Raw genomic sequence first — 20,856 nt, 5'->3', positions numbered from 1 at the left:
TATCAAGTACTCAAGATGTATCTAATAAATATAAATATATCATAAAAGGATCTTTTTTTCAGGGCCATAATAAATCTGACAGCTATAATATAGCCTGCTTTTAAAGGCTCTATGGAAAAGTTGGCCTTTGAGCTTGGTCTTGAGGGATGTGTAGAACTTAGACAAGAGGAGACCAAAGATGGAACTTTTTTCTGTGGGATGGAAATACAGTTCAGTGTTGGAGTAATACAAGGTATATTCAGGGCAAAGTGAGTTAGCCAGTATATACGAACATAGGTTTCTTGATAAAGGGGTATTGAGAGAGAAATGTTTAGAAATAGAGATTAAAGTCAGGTTCTAGGCCAGGCTGCGGTGTTTGGTTATTCTCTTTATTTATTGTATACAGCTTACGATCATGCTTGGGCTCTAGAAAGTACTGCTTAGATTCACACACTACCTCTTGCACCTCTTACTAGTTGATTAACCTCTATGCACCACTTTTTCCTTATCTCTCAAGTGGGAAAATAATACATTGAACTCAAAACGTTTTCGTGGGAGTAAACTGGTTAATACAAAGTAAAGTACTTAAAAACAGTATAGCACATAGCAAAGGGTCCAGAAATGTTTGACTTGGAACCCCAGGTCTGGGAATTTATCTTAAGAAAATAATTGTAAAACAGTGCAAGCATACATACATAAGATTGTTCAGAGATATCATGTTCATGGTAGGGGAAAACTGGAAACATCCTCAGTTGTTGTCCAGTAATAGAAAATTGTTTAAGATATGTTTAGACAATGATATACATATACCCACTTAAAATGATAAAATATAATCTTTATTTCCTGACAAAGAGGGCCATTATTCATGATTTATTTTGAGTGGGAAAAAAAAAAGCCAGTTACAAAGCAGTACATATGATAGCTTCTCTGTAAACCAGAGATGATAATAGTACCTACCCAAACATAGCGCTAAAGCGTTTGCTGTTACTCGTAAGTGAAAACGTCTGGAATGTTGTACACCATATTTAATAGATAATTTTAATAATGTTTCTTCATAGATCAAGTCCTGTGTGATTTTAAATTTTATCATGTAGAAGGAATATAAGAATTCTATCCATTTTTTAGTAGCCAGTTCAAATGGTACTTCCATAAAGTAGTCTCTGATCTCGAACTAGAATTAATCTCTCTTATCCAAATCTCCAAAACACTTTTCCTGGTTTTTTTTTTTTTTTTTTTTGTACTTTCTATATTTTCCCCCTGGTTTACATTGGTACATGTCTTCTGGCTCATGCTAGATCAGAAACCTTTTAAGCTCAGGAACCGTCTCTTTTTTTGTTCTGCATCCCTCAAAGAATATCTCCCACATAACAGATTCTCAAAACTGTGTTTGTTGAATTTAAATGAAGTATTTGAAAGAAACATTTTTCTGCCATCTTTTAAATGTGTCAGAAGGTTACATTTGTAACATTTTTTTTGTTTGTTTATAGATTAGCAGCAAGGAAATTTGTAGGTGCTGCAAATTATCGGGAGAAGATTCATAGTACATTGACACCATGTGGGACTTTTCTTTTTGCTGGAAGTGAGGATGGTATAGTGTATGTTTGGAACCCAGAAACAGGTAAATATTAATTGATCTTTAAAAAAATGTTTTTGTTTGTTTTTGGTTTTTTAGGAAGTATGAAAACCCTTTCCACTTTATGAAGTAATTTTCAAGAAAATTCTAAGTTCAAATTTTTAATTATGTATTTTAAGATTGTAGAGGCAACAAATGGAACTCAGGTATAGTCTAAGCTTATACTAAATTCTATTCATTGTTGTTGTAGTGTTTTCACAAGTTTAGAATTTCACATGATAATCAGGGTTTATCCTTTCCTTACCTATGAGATATTGTTGATTTTAGAGAAATATTTAATGAGGACTAATGAAAAATACAAATGTTATGAAATGAATTTGGAATATAGCTAGGTATCCAAATGGTCTTACACCCACAGTGTGTTTTCATTAGAAACGGGAACATTCCTGTCAAAGATGCCTGGAACTTAAATAGAAATTTACTTGCAGTACTGGAAATTCTGTTTTCTCCCAATAAAATGAACTCTTAACATTGGAAAGTTTGTGTCTCACCTTTGTTTTTTAAAAGAAAAAGAAAAGCTAAAACTACATGAACATTTTGTTAGCAAGAAATTGAGTTTTATCAAATTCACTTAGAATTTTTTTAATGAACAGTGTTTGATTTAGCCTTGTTCGTTCCCATAACCTTTCCTTTAGGCATTTTTAGCTAGTTACTTAGGTGTTTTTTTGTACTGATTTTTGATACATGCCATCAATTCAGAAATGTTACATCTCTCTTCCCTTTCAATAAATTGGTCTAAGTTCGTTACTTTTTGTGATCTCCTCACTGATTTTCATAGAGTTATACCCCTCTGCTTAAGGCTTTTTTCAGCCATTTAGAAGCATAGGTATCTTTCAGGCAGATGGCATCTCACACAGCCTCAGGTAAAAAAATATAAAAACTAATCCCTTGTGGAAACCAACCCCAACCAGAGAATTTCTTCAGTTTTAGAATCCTATAATTCCTCTCTTCATTCTACACAGAGTTCTTTGTTAGTTGGAATTTGCTCAGCTTTGTCAGAACTCACAGTCAGATAATTGCTCTACTTCTTTCTAAATCCTTTGTCTTGTGCCTTCAAAACCTCATTGAAGGGGTTGGATTGTGAAGTAGAAAGAAGAGTGCCAAAGAATACACCCGCTCCTCACTTACGGACATGGTTAGGTTCCAAAGACCAGGTCATTATGTAAAAATTGGCATTATGCAAAAATGGAGGATGACTACATCATTACGTAATTACCAAATTATGCCATTACATAAATGCCAAATTATGTCATTACATAGTTGCCAAATCATTGAGAATCATAGCTCAGCCAAGTTGACACAAAACCTTAACTGTCACAGCCAGTGTTACTTGCCTGACACCTTGGCATACGTTACTGCCTGACATATGTCGTTAATGTGCAAAATAATTCGAGAGTAGATTTTTTACTATTGTTAATGCGAAACGTTGCATAACGAGAGAGTCAATGAGTATAGAGTAGGTGTACAATAAAAATATTTTAATACAGTGGTACTCAAATACTTATAAAGTATTTGAGGTTTTTCATATAAATAATATGAGTTTCAGCATTACTTACTATAAATATTTTTTTTAATAAGTTGCAAAATAATCTTGTAATGCATAACCAAAAACCAAACCAAACCCGCTGCCGTCAAGTTGGTTCCGACTCATAGTGACCTTACAGGGCAGGTTAGAACTGTCCCATAGAGTTTCTAAGGAGCACCTGGTGGATTTGAACTGCCAACCCTTTGGTTAGCAGCCATAGCACTTAACCACTATGCCACCAGGGTTTCCATAATGCATAAGACAGTACAAATTATTGAATGTCTTTTCTTTTTAGGAGAACAGGTAGCGATGTATTCTGACCTTCCGTTCAAGTCACCCATTCGAGACATCTCTTATCACCCACTTGAACATATGGTTGCATTTTGTGCATTTGGGCAGAACGAACCAATTCTTCTTTATATTTATGATTTCCATGGTAAGTCCATGACTTAACAAGAATATTTAGAGTAATTTGTTTTTACATTTAGACGGAACTAAGAATCATAAATTCTGTGAAAGCTATTATCCTTTGTGTTAACAAAGCTTTCTTGAATATACTCTAAGAACTGGGCAGATTAAATAGATATTATTATTGTGCTATATAACATTTTATTTTTCTATAAGCATGATTATTATTGAATTTAAATATAGGCAAAAGTATACAAAATGATTGTGCTCTTATCTTGAAATTGCAGAAATGTAGCCATCACTTTCTTTGTATACCAATTTAAATAATTGAAATTCACCTAAAAATTAATGGGGGACATATTAGCTAAATCTAAAAGGTAAAGTAACATTTTTGGGAACAGGGATCTCTAATGTTATCAATTGAATAGTAAGTTAATTTCTTATGCTATATTTTTGTTTTTCCTAAGCTTACAATTTTAGTTAAGTTGTAGCTTTGAGAGTTTCTTAACATTAAAAAAAGGCAAAAAATCAAATGAAAACCAGACCTGGAATTAGAAATTTAAGGTCTTTTTCTGCTCTGAAATTACCGAATCCGATGATTCTGAGAAATAATAAAGAATAAGGTGACTTTGTACACATTTTTAAGGAAGAGTATAGCATTCTAAAAATTACTTTTTATCTGTTTTTCATAGGTTTCTTTAATTTTTGTACTGAAATTAGGATTTCTTCATTCTGTATTGTACTAAGTGTGGTTGCTCTCAAAATTGTAATTGCATTTTCTTCCTATTTTAATTCTTACACAAAAATAAAAGATCTTTATTAGTTTCTGACTTGTTTAGATAGTGTCATCATTCCCTGTTTTTGATAAGCTAAGAAGGCTCACACATATATATTGTACCTACACAAGTGTTAGAAGTGCGTAAATATACAAATTGTATATAGGTAACATTAATGTGGAACTATTTGGACAAAGTATTTTAAATTAATGAAATGTCCAAAGTTAAGTTTATTATGTTAAAACAGAATCAATTAGTTAGTGATTGTGATAAATACTGAGTTATTAGACATTGAGATACATTGTCACCCTAGAAAATAATATATGAAGTTGAGATTTAAAGAACACTGAGAGGAAGTAATTAATTTCTACAACACATATTCAAATTTGTAGAACACTATTACTGATGGTAGAATTGTCAGTACCATTTGTTCTTACAGGCAAATGTTAGCAAAAACAAACATTGCCTGATCATGGGAAACGACAGATGGATTTCTCAAACGAGCCAAAGTCCAAATCTGATGTCTAGTTCAAACTTGTATCCTGAAACAGTTCTTTCTTTGTAGCCACTCTAAATCTTCATATAAAGGGAGAGCGTTATACCTAAGTACTTTATAATTGGGACTGTTACACAGGAAATAGGCAGCACAGTTATTTCCTCAGACTCTTAAGAGGTTAGAGATTATTTCACAACTGTCTTCATTCACATTCTAATTTGCTTTTTAGGCTTTGGAAATTTTCACTAATGCAAGTTAAGATTCCACTGTTTTTGGGGTTTTTTTAGTCTTCAAGTAGTTTGTTTTTGTCACTGACAGAAGGATTTCATAATTAGATCAGCCCAGGAGAGTTAGGTTTGCCAATTTGGTTTTTAGACAATAGGCATTGAGTGTAAGAAGCCCGTTCTAGAAAGGTAGTAGATAGAGAAAAGCTCGAGGAGTCTAAAACAGGAGTTTTAGTCTCAGTTCTGTTTACTTCAGTGACTTTGCATAAGCCCCTTGCCTTTCTGTAGCTCCATTTCCTTATATATTAAATGGTGCTATTAATAATTGTGCTCTACCTAAAAGGATTATTTGTGAGGATAATATAAGAGAATAACTGTGAAAATGCTCCATAAATTGATAAGCACTGTATTGAAACCAACACAAGCAACAAAAGGTAAAATGGTGTTATGCTTATCCAACCAGTATACACTTGACTTTATAGGAACTTAAGTTTTAAGAGGCTGATAAGCATCTTTATATGAAATGGAATTAGAAAAAAGTTTTTGTGTATTTTTTTCTCTTTGTGACTCTCTCTGTTTTTCAACTTTTTGTTTATTGAAGTGAATGCCTTTCCAGATAGACTGTATTGGAAAATAAACACATAAAGTTAAGAACATGAATGGCATAGTTGTACTATCTTAAAGTGGAGAAGGAAGGATTACGTGAGCATTTTAAACAGTTCAAATAATAGACATGAAATTAAAATTATTTCATGCAAAGTATTTAGAACACAGTTTTTGATATCTTAACACACCTTTTCAAACAAGTTAAAACTCAGTGTGTTTCAACACATTTTCCCAACTCTTTGCTGCCTATTTTTAAAATGAGGAAACTTAGGAAGAAGTTAAGTAATCTCAAGCAATCCAAGATTTGGTTCAGTTCTTGTGAGCGGCATATATCCATAAGAAACTGAAACGTTGTTTCTGACTCTAGAATAGTTTATTCATTAAATGCAGGCCAGTATCAAGTCAAGTCATCTTCAAATATTTTATTAAAAATTATAGTATTTCCTATTGACCTATTACAGTTTACCCTGTATTTTATTTATTTTTTAATATGGGAATCTTTTACCCAGAAACGTTCTTGTCTAAAAGTAGGGTTTACGTGTGACTTTACATAAAATTTTTTAATGGTTTAAAATTCAAAATATATGGAACAGTTGTATAGTTGTAAAATGCTATTTATTTGAAGACAAAATAGATTAAGTGGAGAATAAATCAGGCTTCAGAGTGCTCATACTTTATTGACTTCAGGTAATTTTCAAGAAAAATGAAGCAAGCTCTTCTTTTTTTTTTTTAATGTTAAATAAGCTGCGAATGAGACCACAGTGGTAGCTAAATGTATCATCCATTTTTCAGTTCCAGCAAAATCTGTGAAGAGTCAGCAAGCATCTTTCCCTGTTAAGCATATGTTCAGGTTGTGGTCTTTTGACTCTTTCATTCTACTGACTTTTTGCTTTTTTTGGTAAGAAACATAATTTTTACTTTCAGAAGGCAGTTTTGTTTGCCTGATGTTGAAAGGGTTAATCATATAGTAATACGAAATTTAGTCACAGACTACCACAAATAATGTACTTTTAGGATTCCCATAATAACAGAGTGCTAGTCAGAGAAACGGCTTCTACTGAATTAAATTTATGAAGCTAGACTTGAGCAATTAATGTTTTACTATTAATCAATATTTGTCTACCTCAGTCTCCAGCATGCAGTTATACATTTAGTAATAATAATAGCACCCAGTGCCATCCTGTAGGTAATACTTATTTAGCACTTTCTTTGTTCCTTGTACTGCTTTAAGTATTTTACATATATTCTTTACTTTTCACATTAAACTTATGATATTAAAAAAAACAAACCCACTGCCATTGAGTCGATTCCAACTCATAGTGACCCTATAGGACAGAGTAGAACTGCCCCATAGAGTTTCCAAGGAGCGCCTGGCGGATTTGAACTGCCAACCTGTTGGTTAGCAGCCGTAGCACTTAACCATTATACCACCAGGATGGGTACTATTATTATCCCCATGTTACAGAAGCCAGAGTCTGAATCCGTACCGTTTAGCCTTGGAATCTATGAATTTATTTACTACACTAACCTAATTTTTAGCAGACATTCCTGACATATTAGCTTTTGAGAGTCTAATAAACAGACCTTTTTTTCCTACAATACCATTTACACTATGCTTTTCTGTGGAGTAGTGCAATTTCTTTGTAATTCCTACACTTTGTAGGAAGCAGAGATGGAGTCTTATTTATCTTTTTTATTACCAGTACCTATCCTGAATAGGAATATTTAATAAATATGCATATAATATTTTAAGTAGTGTCAAGTCTTAATTTGGGAAGTTCTCAGCATTATTTAATAATCCCAGGTAATGAGCCTAAACTTTCGCTAGGTGGCAGTATCTCCTCTGAATCAGTATTAACTCCAGAGTGCTTTGCTTAGACAAGACAGATTATTATTGAGCACCTTTTATTGCTCAGTGGTTAAGTGGCTGCTAACCAAAAGGTTGATAGTTCAAATCCACCAGCTGCTTCTTGGAAACCCTATGGGTCAGTTCTTCTCTGTCCTATAGGGTTGCTATGAGTCAGAATCGACTCGAGGGCAATGGATATTGTGTGCCAAGTTGAACTGGGCTATGAAACCCAGGAATTAGAGCCAGGTCACCAGGGTCCCCCCCCACCCCCCCGCCCCCCACCCCACCCCCGCCCAGTCCCTGTGCTTCCTCAGTAGTTGATTCAAGCTTTTGAAGAACATTAAACTTAAAAGCAGTTTCTACCACTGGTGCTAGATACGATTGTGTTCATAGAATCAATATTCATTAGTGAATTTTAAAGACACTTGGTGACACTACAATTACACAGTCAGCTGCTAACTGGAAAGGTCAGTCTGTCTGAACCCATCCAGTGACAGCACAGGAGAAAAGACCTGGTGATCTGATCCCATAAAGATAACAGCCTAGGAAATCTTACGGGGCTACTTTGTCCTGTGTAGGGTTGCTGTGAGTCAAAATCAACTCAACTAGATGGCACACAACAATAGCAAGCTTCTACATTGTTGTCTTTGATATCTTTATTTTTTACACTGCGATATCCTTTGTCAGAGTACAGGGCACATGTATGTTTAGGTTTCTATAATTTTATGATATCATTTGCTGATTGAATAAAAGCCCATGGTCTTTATAATCCCTTATGTCTAACATAGGAGCCCTGGTGGTACAGTGGCTAAGCGCCTGGCTGCTAACCAAAAGATGAGCAGTTGCCACTCCATGGGAGAGAGATGTGGCAGCCTGCTTCCATAAAGATTTACAGCCTTGGAAACCTGTGGGGCAGTTCTCTTCTGCCCTGCAGGGTCACTGTGAGTCGGAATAAACTCGAAGGCAGTGGCTTTAGTTTTTTTTGTTTGTCATTTATGTCTAACATAGGACTTGGCATATTACTGACATGCAGTAAATGCTTGAATTAAGAGTTAGAAATTCCGTATAATAGCAATCCCCCTTAAGATTTATAAAAATACAGCATAATCAGTTGGTATGTTTAGAGCTAATAATAATAGGGGTAGTAGTAGCTAACATTTTTGAAGCATTTACCATGTGTCCACCACTCTTACAAGCATCTTAACATATACAGTCTTCCCAAAACTGCAGGAGGTTGATATTATTATTATCTTCACTTTACAGATGATGAAACTGAGGCTGAGGGAGAATGAAGTAGTTAGGCTAAGGTCACACAGTTAAGTGGTGAAGCCAACATTTGATTCCAGGCTGACTCCAGAGCTCGTGTCTTAAAACACTAAGCTGTCTGTCATAGTTGGTTACTTAGTCTTTGCATTTTTAGTTTTATGAAATAATTTAAATTAAGAAGCATAGATATTAGCCAGATATTCCTATGGCGAAATCATCTTTGTTTTTACTATTTAGACGACCCCTAAGATTGAAAGGAAACCTGCTCATCTAGTATTATTTTTAATAGTTTACTCTTTAAAAATGTTTGCGACAACTCATAATTATGATGCATTAAGCTATTATGTTCTCAGTATAGTTCAAAATATGAATTTAGTATGTAGCATTAAACTTTAATGTAACTACTTTTACAGTATTTTTGCAGGAAAATAATGTCTAATTCAGATAGATTTAATATCTAGAGTTTTACATGTAATGGTTTTCTGGAAGTACTGAAGATGGATAATTCAAAAGGAAACTTAGGTATGGTAATTCTCACACTTGGTTAAGATTGTGCAGTAACAAACATAACTGATTATAGGTCAGAGTTTTAAATATTTATCATTGGCTTAGCAAGAGCAATTAGGAGATAGAGATGCCAACTTTTAAGACATGCTGAATCTACCTATTTCTCGGGCATGTCCCAAAGCATTGATTTTAATATTCTTCACATAATAGATACTTTGATTTGTAAGCTTGTGTCACTCAAAGATTCAGGACATATGGAAAACTCAGTCAACTTAATGGCTTTGAGCATAAACAAGAGCCCTTAATTCCTCATTCTGGCGTTTTTTTTATGCCTACATTGGTGCATTTTAAGTGCCCCAAGAAGGAAGAAGGTACTGTGCAAAATAGGCAACATCGTGGTGAGAAAGGCTAGAGTAGGAGTTAGAGTATTAGGGTTTTAGACAAAATTCCATCACTTTTTGTTTGACCCTGGTCAAATAGTTAGCTCTTCTGCATCTGTTGCTTCATCGGTAAAATGAAAATAACACCTGTTCTGGTTTATCGCATTGTTTTATCAAAGGATAAAATGAAACCATAAAGCAAGACGTGAAGCATAGATATTATTAGAATTCATGAACCACGCTGAAGCAGGGAAATCTTAGCTAATAGAAACTGATCATGTACTTTCAGTTAAACAGCATGATGTGTGATGTGATATAGGAAACCAGAAATCGAAGAACAGCACATCCTTCAAGTGTTTCACAGATGGTTTATTATATGCCACTTAGGTGCCCGTCTGAAGAATTTGCGAACGATGGTAGATGCTCTCATCTAGTTGGCTGTGAGACTTGAATCTGCTACACTTTATTGTATATATAGCTTTGCGCACAGTTTTGTTAGATAGATAGCTGCCGTTGAGTGGACTCCAGCTCACATCAACTCTGTGTAAAACAGAAAGAACCATTGTCCTATGTTGTGTCATCTTCATGATCGCCAGCATGTTCCAGTCCATCATTGTATCCACTGTGCCAATCCATCTCACTGAGGGTCTCCCACACCTTTGTAGACGCTCTACTTCACTAAACACAGTGTCCTCCTTCAGTGATTGATTCTTCCTAATGCCATGTCCAAGCAAACAAATCGAACAGTGTTCTATCATGGTCCATAAACTTTCATTGGCTAATTTTCAGAAGTAGATCACTAAGCCTTTCTTCCTACTCTGTTTTAGTCTAGAAGCTCCGTTGAAACCTGTCCACCATGGATTGACCCTGCTGGTATTTGAAATACCAGTGGCATAACTTCCAGCATAACACTGCACAGGTGGTGGCATAGTTTTATTAGTGATGCTCATAACTTCTACTTGACATATAAAATATGTCAGGGAAATGAAGAATTTCTAACAGGCCCTGAAACACACCCATGCTATTACAATTGATGAGTTACTCAGTAAAACTTCTTGAATCTATCTACACAGTACCTAAGATTAGCTGAAGGAGGAGGAAGTCAGGGCAGGTAAAAGTATAATGAAAATCATTATAAGCCCTCGAACATTCTTTACACATAAAAAAAAAAAAATTTGTTAAAGGTAGAGAAGGAAGATGCTGTATGACTGCTGAATGCTGAGAATCTAAAGAAATATACTTACTAGTTGAAAGTAATCATATGATTAGAAATGTGATAATTCATAAGTAAAGGCATTAGGTAGCCAGTAAGGTGACTATACACAGTAACAGCGCTCTGCATGTTAATTGGTCTTGAACAAAGGAACTGAGATGTTCAACCAAAAGTAAATCTTATAGTTAATACAGTTTAAGACAGAGAATATGTTGTGTTTTTAGCTATAAAAAAATACTTCATTATAAATCAGTAATTACATATAAGTACAAATAGATCGTGATAGTAGCAAGCCTTGTATTTGCTTCAGATGCAGAGGGCAGTGGATTAAAATATCTTATTTCCTCCCTTCTTCCTCCTATGAAGATAAAAATCTTCTGAGAAAACCACATTTTTTTTTTAAATATAATTGTTTAAGGTCAGAAACATATACTAAAGCACTGAGCTTATTATGTAAATCAAAGGACTGTCAGTTATAAAAATATTTTAAGAATTTTTTAATTGTGTAAAATTCAGAATCCCAAATAGTAGCCTACTGGAGGTAAATTTAGAAGGTGTTTTGGTGGATATTACATTCTGTTAAGCAAATGTAGTTGCCACTTCTATGCTCTGAGCACCTTGTCCGTTAGCACATTGCAGTAATTTCTTGTTGACCTCCAACAAATTCGAGCTTCGAGAGGGGGACAGTGCCTTTATGTTCCCAGAATCTGCTCTAGTACATAACACATGACAACTGCTCAATAAATGATAAAAGGATGAGGATGAAACTCTTGAAATTGTGAATTTTAAGTGCACCAGATTGTTGGAGCTAAGTTTTAAACATGCAGAGTTAAATTAGCACAAAAAAGAGACTATTACAAAGGGAACAAATGTAGTTATTTAATTGCAACATCAGACTCTAACTATGGACCATGTGAAAGTGTAGTTAGAAGCCTTTCAAATGTTAGAGGCATAGAGGTTGAAGGAATTAAGAAGTCATCGATTATAACCTACTTTGCAATGAAATAATCTGTACAGTCTTATACCGATAGATTGATGTATGTTTGTGGGTGGTGGGGGAGGGAGAGAGCAACAATAAGCAAGAACTTGTAAGCAGCTTCTGTTTCTACTGTCTGAGAAACTAGGTCTTTGTGAATATTTCTGCAGTTTGTTTATGGCTGTCTTCACAGACCTAGAGGTGCTAAAGACAGAGTGTTCATTTGACTGATTGAAATGCAGTCAGATGGCTTTGGCATAGAAAATTCCCTCTAGACAAAAAAAATATGTATATATATTTGGGGTTTATTTTTATTATTTGCCTCCATTTATGCAATCTTAATTCTTTCTGAAGGCATCTTGATACCTGGGAAAATAAACGTAGATATTTAGGTAATGACTTTGTAAAATTTTTTACCAGTTAAAAAAATTTTTTTTAAAAGGAAAAATTAAATACCTGTTTAGCATTTTTTAAATATTTAGAAAATACAGTTTGGCAAAAATAAGATGAAAAATATCCCAAGTGTATGGTTTTGTGTAACTGTTGCTTATGTCAGTGTATGTTCTTACTATGTATCGTGCTTCCTTTGCGTACTCATTCACTCAGGGTTAAATTGAAATGGCTGTCAGATCTGTATCTGGCAAGTTCAAAATCTCAGAGAAAACATAGGGAGTTAGAAAATGTCATTAAATAGTTAAACCCAGCTTTACTTTCCATTCATAGTAGCAGAAAAACAAAAGTTTGAAAGAACAGTGTTAAAAAGCAAACAAAGCAAAGGTCAGACACGATTTGCATGTGTTGATTCTTTCATCCCTGAAACTTATGTTAAACCGTCCAAATTCCAGTCCACAGAGCACTTTTATTTTCTTTTGCAGCTTTTAAGTTGCCCTTATCCTGTAAGCAGTCTTTGAATATTTGAGGATAAATTAATGCTCTCAGTATTCTGAAAAGAAGTCCAAAATATGCAATGAAAAATAGTCATCAAAAATACAAAGATCTGCAGAGAAGCAGATACACATCCATCTTGGAAAAGTAGTTGGTATACAGAAATGTGAATTCTGAATTTACATTTTTATCCCTGAAAGTGGGTTGTAAACAGGTCTTCTCCCTTGATAATGTCCCCTACTATTTTTTTTTATGTACCCCAGTCAAGGCCTGCAGGAGAAGGCATCAGTTGCTGTTTGCCTATTCTTCATGTAGTGCACCTGAATGGATTACTACATGAATATGAAGATCAAAGACCTAAAATTTTTTATATGCACAATTTCAAACTCATGGTTGGTAAAACCAAGGTTCATAACTAATAAACAAGGTGATCACCATTTGTATATTCACTAAATCGTTTTATAAATTATTTTTCCTGTTTAACAGTATATTATGAGCAGCTTTCCATCGTGATAATTAGACTTCCATACATAATTTTAGTGGCTGAATTTGCTTTCATTAAATGAGTACACCGTAATTTATTCAAACAACTGCTGTTGCAAACTTATGATGTTACATATTTTCCCCTTTTTAAACAATGATGCAGTGCACACTTGTATACCCTTACTCAGTTGGTTCCTTAGGAAAAATATATCTGGACATAGAATGACTCAGTTAAACAGCATTGCTTTATAATTTGCATTTTTTAAATAAAATTCCTTCTTTAATTATTAGTGAAGTTAAATTTTTTTTTTTTTTTTTTGAGCATAGCCTTCCTCTTACCTGTACCTATTTTTTCTGCTGGATTATTTTTTAGTTCTTTTTTTTTAGGGACTCCTTGCATATTAAGACTAGTAGCCCCTGTTATCACCATTGTGTCATGTGCCTTAACAGCTTTGTTGTTGTTAGGTGCTGTCAGGTAGGTTCTGACTCATAGGGACCCCAGGTGCAACAGAATAAAACACTGTGGTCCTGCGCCATCACAATCGTTACGCTTGAGTCCATTATCGAAGCCACTGTGTCAAACCATCTCATGCAGGGTCTTCTTTTTCACTGACCCTCTACTTTACCAAGCATGATATCCTTCTCCAGGGACTGTTCCCTCTTGATAACATATCCAAAGTATGTGAGACAAAGTCTCAAAATCTTTGCTTCTAAGGACCATTCTAGTTCTATTTCTTCCAAGGCAGATTTGTTCTTTTGGCAGTCCATATGCTTCGGCATTCAATTCATTCGTTTCATTCAATTCATTCAGTTCATATTCTTTGGCATTCAATATTCTTCGCCAACAGCATATTCAGAGGCGTCGGTTCTTTGGTCTTCCTTTTCCTTATTCATTGTCCAGCTTTCCCATACATGTGAGACGATTGAAAACACCAGGGCTTGGATCAGGCCCACTTTAGTCTTCAAGGTGACATCTTTGCTTTTTAACACTTTAAAGAGGTCTTTTGCAGCAGATTTGCCCAGTGTGATGCATTGTTTGATTTCTCAACTGCTGCTTCCTTGGGCATTGATTGTGGATCCAAGTAAAATGAAATCCTTGAGAACTTCAGTCTTTTCTCCTTATCATGATGTTGCTTATTAGTCCGTTCGTGAGGATTTTTGTTTTCTTTATGTTGAGGTGGAATCCATGCAGGAGGTTGTAGTCTTTGATCTTCATCAGTAAGTACTTTAAGCCCTCTTCACTTTCAGCAAGCGAGGTTGTGTCATCTGCATAATGCAGGCCGTTAATGAGTCTTCCTCCAATCCTAATGTCCCATATTTCTTCGTATAGTCCAGCTTCTTGGATTATTAGCTCAGCATACAGATTGCATAAGTATGGTGAAAGGATACAACCCTGACACACAGCTTTGCTGACTTTAAACCATGCAGCGTGCCCTTGTTCTGTTTGAACAACTGCCTGTTGACCTATGTACAGGTTCCTCATGAGCAGAATTAAGTGTTCTCCGATTCCCATTATTTGTAATGTTATCCATAATTTGTTATGATTCACACAATGGAATGCCTTTGCATAGTCATTAAAATGTAGGTAAACTACTTTCTGGTATTCTCTGCTTTCAGCCAGGATCCATCTGACATCAGCAATGATATCCCTTGATCTACATCCTCTTCTGTATCTGGCCTAAATTTCTGACAAGCTCCCTGTTGACATACTGCTGTAGCTGCTTTTGAATGATCTTCAGCAAAATTTTACTTGCATGTGATATTAATGATATTGTTGGATATATTTCCGCATTCGATTGGATCACCTTTCTTGGAAATAGGCATAAATATGAATCTGTTCCAGTTGGTTGGCCAAGTAGCTGTCTTCCAAATTTCTTGGCATAGGAGAGTGAGCACTTCCAGTGTTGCATCCTTTTGTTGAAACATCTCAATTGGTATTCTGTACATTCCTGGGTCCTTGCTTTTTGGCATTGCCTTCAGGGCAGCTTGGACTTCCTTCTCCAGTACCATTGGTTCCTTATCATATGCTGCCTTCCGAAATGGTTGAATGTTTACCAATTCTTTTTGGTAGAGTGACTCTGTGTATTCCTTCCATCTTCTTTTGATGCTTCCTGTGTCTCTTCATATTTCCCGTATAGGATCCTTCACTGTTGCAACTCAAGGCTTGAATTTTTTCTTCAGTTCTTTTCAGCTTCAGAAATGCTAAGCGTGTTCTTCCCTTTTGGTTTTCTAATTCTAGGTCTTTGCACATTTCATTATACTTTCCAAGCTACCCTTTGAAATCTTCTGTTCAACTCTTTTACTTCATCATTTCTTCCATTTGTTCTAGCTACTTGACATACAAGAGCAAGTTTCAGAATCTCTTCTGGCATCCATTTTGGTCTTTTCTTTCTTTCCTGTCTTTTTGATGACCTCTTGCTTTCTTTATGTATGATATACTTGATGTCATTCCACAACTCGTCTGGTCTTTGGTCATTAGTGTTCAACACGTCAAATCTATTCTTGAGGTGGTCTCTAAACTTAGGCGGGATATAATCAAGGTAGTACTTCGGCTCTCCTGAACTTGTTCTAATTTTCTTCAGCTTCAGCATGAACTTGCATATGAGCAATTGATGGTCAGTTCTACAGTCGGCTCCTGGCCTTATTCTGATGGATGATATCGAGCTTTTCCATCATGTCTTTCCACAGATGTAGTTGTAAAAAGGTATTTGCAAGGAAGAAGTCATTGGTCTTGCAAAATTCTATCATGTGATCTCTGGCATCATTTCTATCACCAAGGCCATATTTTCCAACTGCGGATTCTTCTTTGTTTCCAACTTTAGCATTCCAGTCACCAGTTAATTATCAATGCATCCTGATTGCATGTTCGATCAACTTCAGACTGCAGAAGTTGGTAAAAATCTTCAATTTCTTCATCTTTTGCCTTAGTGGTTGGTGTGTAAATTTAAATAATAGTCGTATTAACTCATCTTTCTTGTAGACATGTGGATATTATCCTATCACTGGCAGTGTTGTTCTTAAGGATAGATCTTGAAATGTTCTTTTTAACAAACGCAACACCATCCCTCTTCAAGTTGTCTTTTCCCGACATAGTAGACCATATGATTGTCTGATACAAAATGGCCAATACCAGTCCATTTCAGCTCACTAATGCCTAGGATCTAGACATTTATGCATTCCATTTCATTTTTGAGAATTTCCAACTAGATTTCATACTTCATGTGCTCCACGTTCCAATTATTAATGGATGTTTGCAGCTGTTCCTTCTCATTTTGAGTCGTGCCACATCAGCAAATGAAGGTCCCGAAAGCTTGACTCCATCCACGTCATTACGGTCAACTCTACTTTGAGGAGGCAGCTCTTCCTCAGTTGTCTTTTGAGTGTCTTCCGGCACTATATCAGACAGTGTTTCGCTGCTGTGCAGAGGGTTTTCACTGGCTCATCTTTTCAGAAGTAGCCTGCTGGATACTTCTCCCTAGGCTGTCTTTGTCTGGAAGCTCTGCTGAAACCTCCCTGCCATGGGTGACCCTGCTTGTATTTGCATAGCTTCCAGAATCACAGCGTCATGCAAACCCCCACAGTATGACGAACTGACAGACGCATAGGGGTGAACAGCTTTTTTGAAGTACAGTTCACATAAAATTAACTGTACATGTTTAAATTGTTTACTCTGATAAGCTTAGATATATTTATACACTTCTGAGTCCATCACTGAAATCAAAATAATGAGTGTATTTATTAACCCTAAAAGTTTCTTTGTGCCTGTTTGTAACCTCTGTGTATCTCCCCTTCCCCTAAAGACTATTATGAATTAGTTAGAATTTTCTAGAATTTTGTATAAATGAAACAGTATATACCGTGGACTCTTTTTGTCTGTCACAATTACTTTGAGATTTATCTGTATTTTGACATATATCAGTAATTCATCCTTTTTATTGCTGATTATTGTTCCATTGTATGAATATACCACAGCTTACATATTCATCTTTTGATGGCCATTAGGGTTTTTTCCAGTTTTTAGCTATTACAAATAAAAAACAAAACAAAACCAAACTCCTTGCTGTTGAGTCGATTCTGACTCATAGCGACCTTATGAGTAGAACTGCCCCATAGCATTCCCAAGGAGGGCCTGGTGGATTTGAACTTCCGAAGTTTTGGTTAGCAGCCATAGCTCTTAACCATTACACCACCAGGGTTTCCTATTACAAATAAAGCTACCATGAAAACTCAAGTACAAGTCTTTGTATAGGTAGTTGTATATATTTTCATTTCTCTTGGATAAATTTCTAAGAGTGGAAAGGCTGGATCATATAGTAGATGTATGTTTAACTTCTGAAGAAACTGCCACACTGTTTTCTAAAGTCGTTGTACCATTTTACATTCCCACCAGTAGTGTATGAATATTTCAGTATCTCCATATTCTCACCAGACTTAATTTTTAGCCATTCCGATAGGTGTATGGTTTTAATTTGCATTTCCCTGATGACTAATGATGCTGACCCTTTCATATGCTTTTCTTGCCATCTGTATATGTCCTCTGGGAATCCCTGAGTGGTGCAGACAGTTAATGCACTGGCTACTAACCAAAAGCTTGGAGACAAGAGTCTACTCAGAGGCACCTCAGAAGAAAGGCCTGGTGATCTGCTTCCAAAGAATCAGGATTAAAAACTATGCGACCGCAGTTCTAATCTGACACATGTAGGGTCAGCATGAGTTGGAATCAACTCAGCGGTGACTGGTGTATCTTCTTTAGTGTATTCAAATCTTTCGGCAATTTTTTAAAATTGGCTTGCTTTTGGGTAACTACCTTCATTACTTCAGAGGTTTATAATAAGACTTGAAGTCAGATTGTATTAGGTCTCTGACTTCATTCTTTTTCAAAGTTATTTTGGCTTTTCTAGATCCTTTGCATTTCCATATGAATTTTAGAATTTATTGGATGTTTTCTCCAAAAGTTACCTCCTGCAGTTTTGATGGGGATTGCATTGAAGCTATAGATCATTTGTAGACAGTTGACATCCTTGCAATATTGAGTCTTCCAGTGCATTAATACAACATTTTAATAAGATCCCCAGGTAATTTTTATGTATACCTTCCTGGGACCTTTTTAGAAATGAAAATTCTCAGCAAGCGTTCGAGTTAGACTGAACTGGTTCAAAGCCAGGCTTATGATGTGTTGTCTATAGTAAGGAAGAACACAGAAAACATTCTAAATATTCAGTAACGATTGTTGTTGTTAGTTGTCATTGAGCAGATTCCAACTCAGGGCAACCCCATGCTGCAGAGTAGAGCTGCTCCCTAGGGGTTTCAAGGCTGTGACTTTTCAGAAGCAGATTGCCAGGCCTGTCAGCTAGTAGTTGAACACTTAACTGTTTTCACCACCCAAGAACACTACATAAAATATACATGTGGATAAAGAAAGATTAGAAGGGAAAAACAGAAATAAGAAAACAGTTTTAGGGAGATGAATTTGTGAATAATTATTTTTAATTGTTTTAGCATTGCCATTAGTTTTATTATATTATGCCTTTGATTCTGTTTTTATACACACATAAGGAGGGGCACTGGTGGTGAAAATGGCTAAGTGCTTGACTGCTAACCAAAAGGTTGGTAGCTTGAACCCACCCAGCGTACTCCACATGAGAAAGATCTGATAATCTGTTTCCATAAAGATTACAATGTAGAAAATACTATGGAACAGCCCTACTCTGTCACATAAGGTCTATGAGTTGGAACCAACTCAACAACACCTACCATTGTATACTTATATTTAAAGCAAGGCTGTCATCCCAGTTTGTTATGTTTACCAGACCAAAACATTGCATGAGTTTCAAGGCTCAGTTACAGTGCTGTTTGAAGTGAAATTATCTCCGAAATTGTTACATTTCCTTTATTATAGTTATATGTTGTTGTTAGGTACTATTGAGTTGGTTCCAACTCATAGCAATGTTGCGTACAACAGAATGAAACAATAGTCCTGTGTGCCGTCCTCTCAATCATTGCTATGTCTGAGTCCATTGTTACAGCCACTTTGTCAGTCTGTCTCATTGAAGGTCTTCCTTTTTTTCGCTGACCCGCTACTTTACCGAGCGTGATATCCTTCTCCAGGGACTGATCCCTCCTGATAACATATCCAGAGTACTTCAGACAAAGTCGCACCATCCTTGCTTCTAAGGAGCATTCTGGCTCTACTTCTTCCAATACAGATTTGTTTGTTCTTCTGGCAGTCCATGGTATATTCAGTATTCTTCACCAATGCCATAATTCAAAGGTATCAGTTCTTCAGTCTTCCATATTCATCGTCCAGCTTTCACATGCACATGAGGTGATTGAAAACACCATGGTTTGGGTCAGGCGCACCTTAGTCTTCAAGGTGACATGTTTGCTTTTTAACACTTGAAAAAAGTCATTTGGCAGCAGATTTGCCCAATGCAATATGTCATTTGACTTGACTGCTGCTACCATAAACATTGCTTGTGGGTGCAAGTAATTGAAGTTGAAATCCTTGACAGTTTCAGCCTTTTCTCTGTTTATCATGATGTTGATTTTTCATCCAGTTGTGAGGATTTCGTTTTCTTTATGTTGAGGTGTAATCCACACTGAAGGTTGTAATCTTTGATCTTCATCAGTAAGTGCTTCAAATCCTCTTCAGTTTCAGCAGGAAAGGTTTTGTCATCTGCATAACACAGGTTGTTTATGAGTCTTCCTCCAACCTTGATGCCCTGTTCTTCTTCATATAGTCCAACTTCTTGATTATTTGCACAGCGTACAGATTGAATAACTGTGGTGAAAGGATACAACCCTGATGTACATCTTTGCTGACTTTAAACCATGCAGTATCCACTTGTTCTATTTGAACGACTGCTTCTTGGTCAGTGTATAGGTTGTGTATGAGCACAGTTTAAGTGTGGTATTACTATTCTGTGCAATGTTATCCATAATTTGTTATGATCCACACAGTTAAATGCCTTTGCATAGTCAGTAAAACACAGGTAAACATCTTCCTGGTATTCTTTGCTTTCAGCCAAGATCCATCTTATGTCAGCAATGATATCCTTCAAACTGTGTCCTCTTCTAAATCCAGCTTGAATTTCTGGGCCTGTCCAGGTACTCCTGCAACCATTTTTGAATTGTCTTCAGCAAATCTTTACCTGCGTGTGATATGAATGATATTTTTTAATAATTTCTGTATTCTGTTGTATCACCTTTTTTTGGAATGGGCACAGATATGGATCTCTTCCAGTCAGTTGGCCAGGTAACTGTCTTCCAAATTTCTTGGCAAAGACAAGTGAACACTTCCAGTGTTGCATCCATTTGTTGAAGTATTTCAATTGGTGTTCGGTCAATTCCTAGAGCCTTGTTTTTCGCCAGTGCCTTCAGTGCTGCTTGGACTTCTTCCTTCAGTACCAACTGTTCTTGATCATATGCTTCCTCTTGAAATGATTGAATGTCAGCCAGTTCTTTTTGGTACAGCAACTCTGTGTATTTCTTCCGTCTTCTTTTGATGCTTCTTGCATCGTTTAAGATTTTACCTATGAAAGTCTTCAATACTGCAACTCGAGGCTTGAATTTTTTCTTCAGTTCTTTCAGCTTGAGAAATGCTGAGTGTATTCTTCCCTTTTGGTTTTCTATCTCCAGGTATTTGCATAT

General features: G+C 35.9%; 1 protein-coding gene across 12 annotated transcripts in view; it reads left to right on the top strand.

Annotated features, from left to right (window-relative positions):
* The window catches only part of AHI1 (Abelson helper integration site 1), a 212,412-nt gene that overhangs the window by 63,115 nt on the left and 128,441 nt on the right, over positions 1 to 20,856 (top strand). For all 12 annotated transcript variants that reach the window (XR_010322954.1, XR_010322959.1, XR_010322957.1 and 9 more), the window contains 2 exons: positions 1,467 to 1,597; positions 3,433 to 3,573. Coding sequence is in view for 8 of the 12 variants with exons in the window: in XM_064291148.1 (XP_064147218.1) it covers positions 1,467 to 1,597; positions 3,433 to 3,573 (272 nt within the window). In the remaining 4 variants the exon portion in view is untranslated. The remainder of the gene's footprint in view (positions 1 to 1,466; positions 1,598 to 3,432; positions 3,574 to 20,856) is intronic.

The sequence above is a fragment of the Loxodonta africana genome, chromosome 1 (assembly GCF_030014295.1).
Source record: "Loxodonta africana isolate mLoxAfr1 chromosome 1, mLoxAfr1.hap2, whole genome shotgun sequence".
Classification (NCBI taxonomy): Eukaryota; Metazoa; Chordata; class Mammalia; order Proboscidea; family Elephantidae; genus Loxodonta; species Loxodonta africana.
The sequence above is the reverse complement of the archived record's forward strand: the minus strand, read 5'-3'. Positions and strand labels throughout refer to the sequence as shown.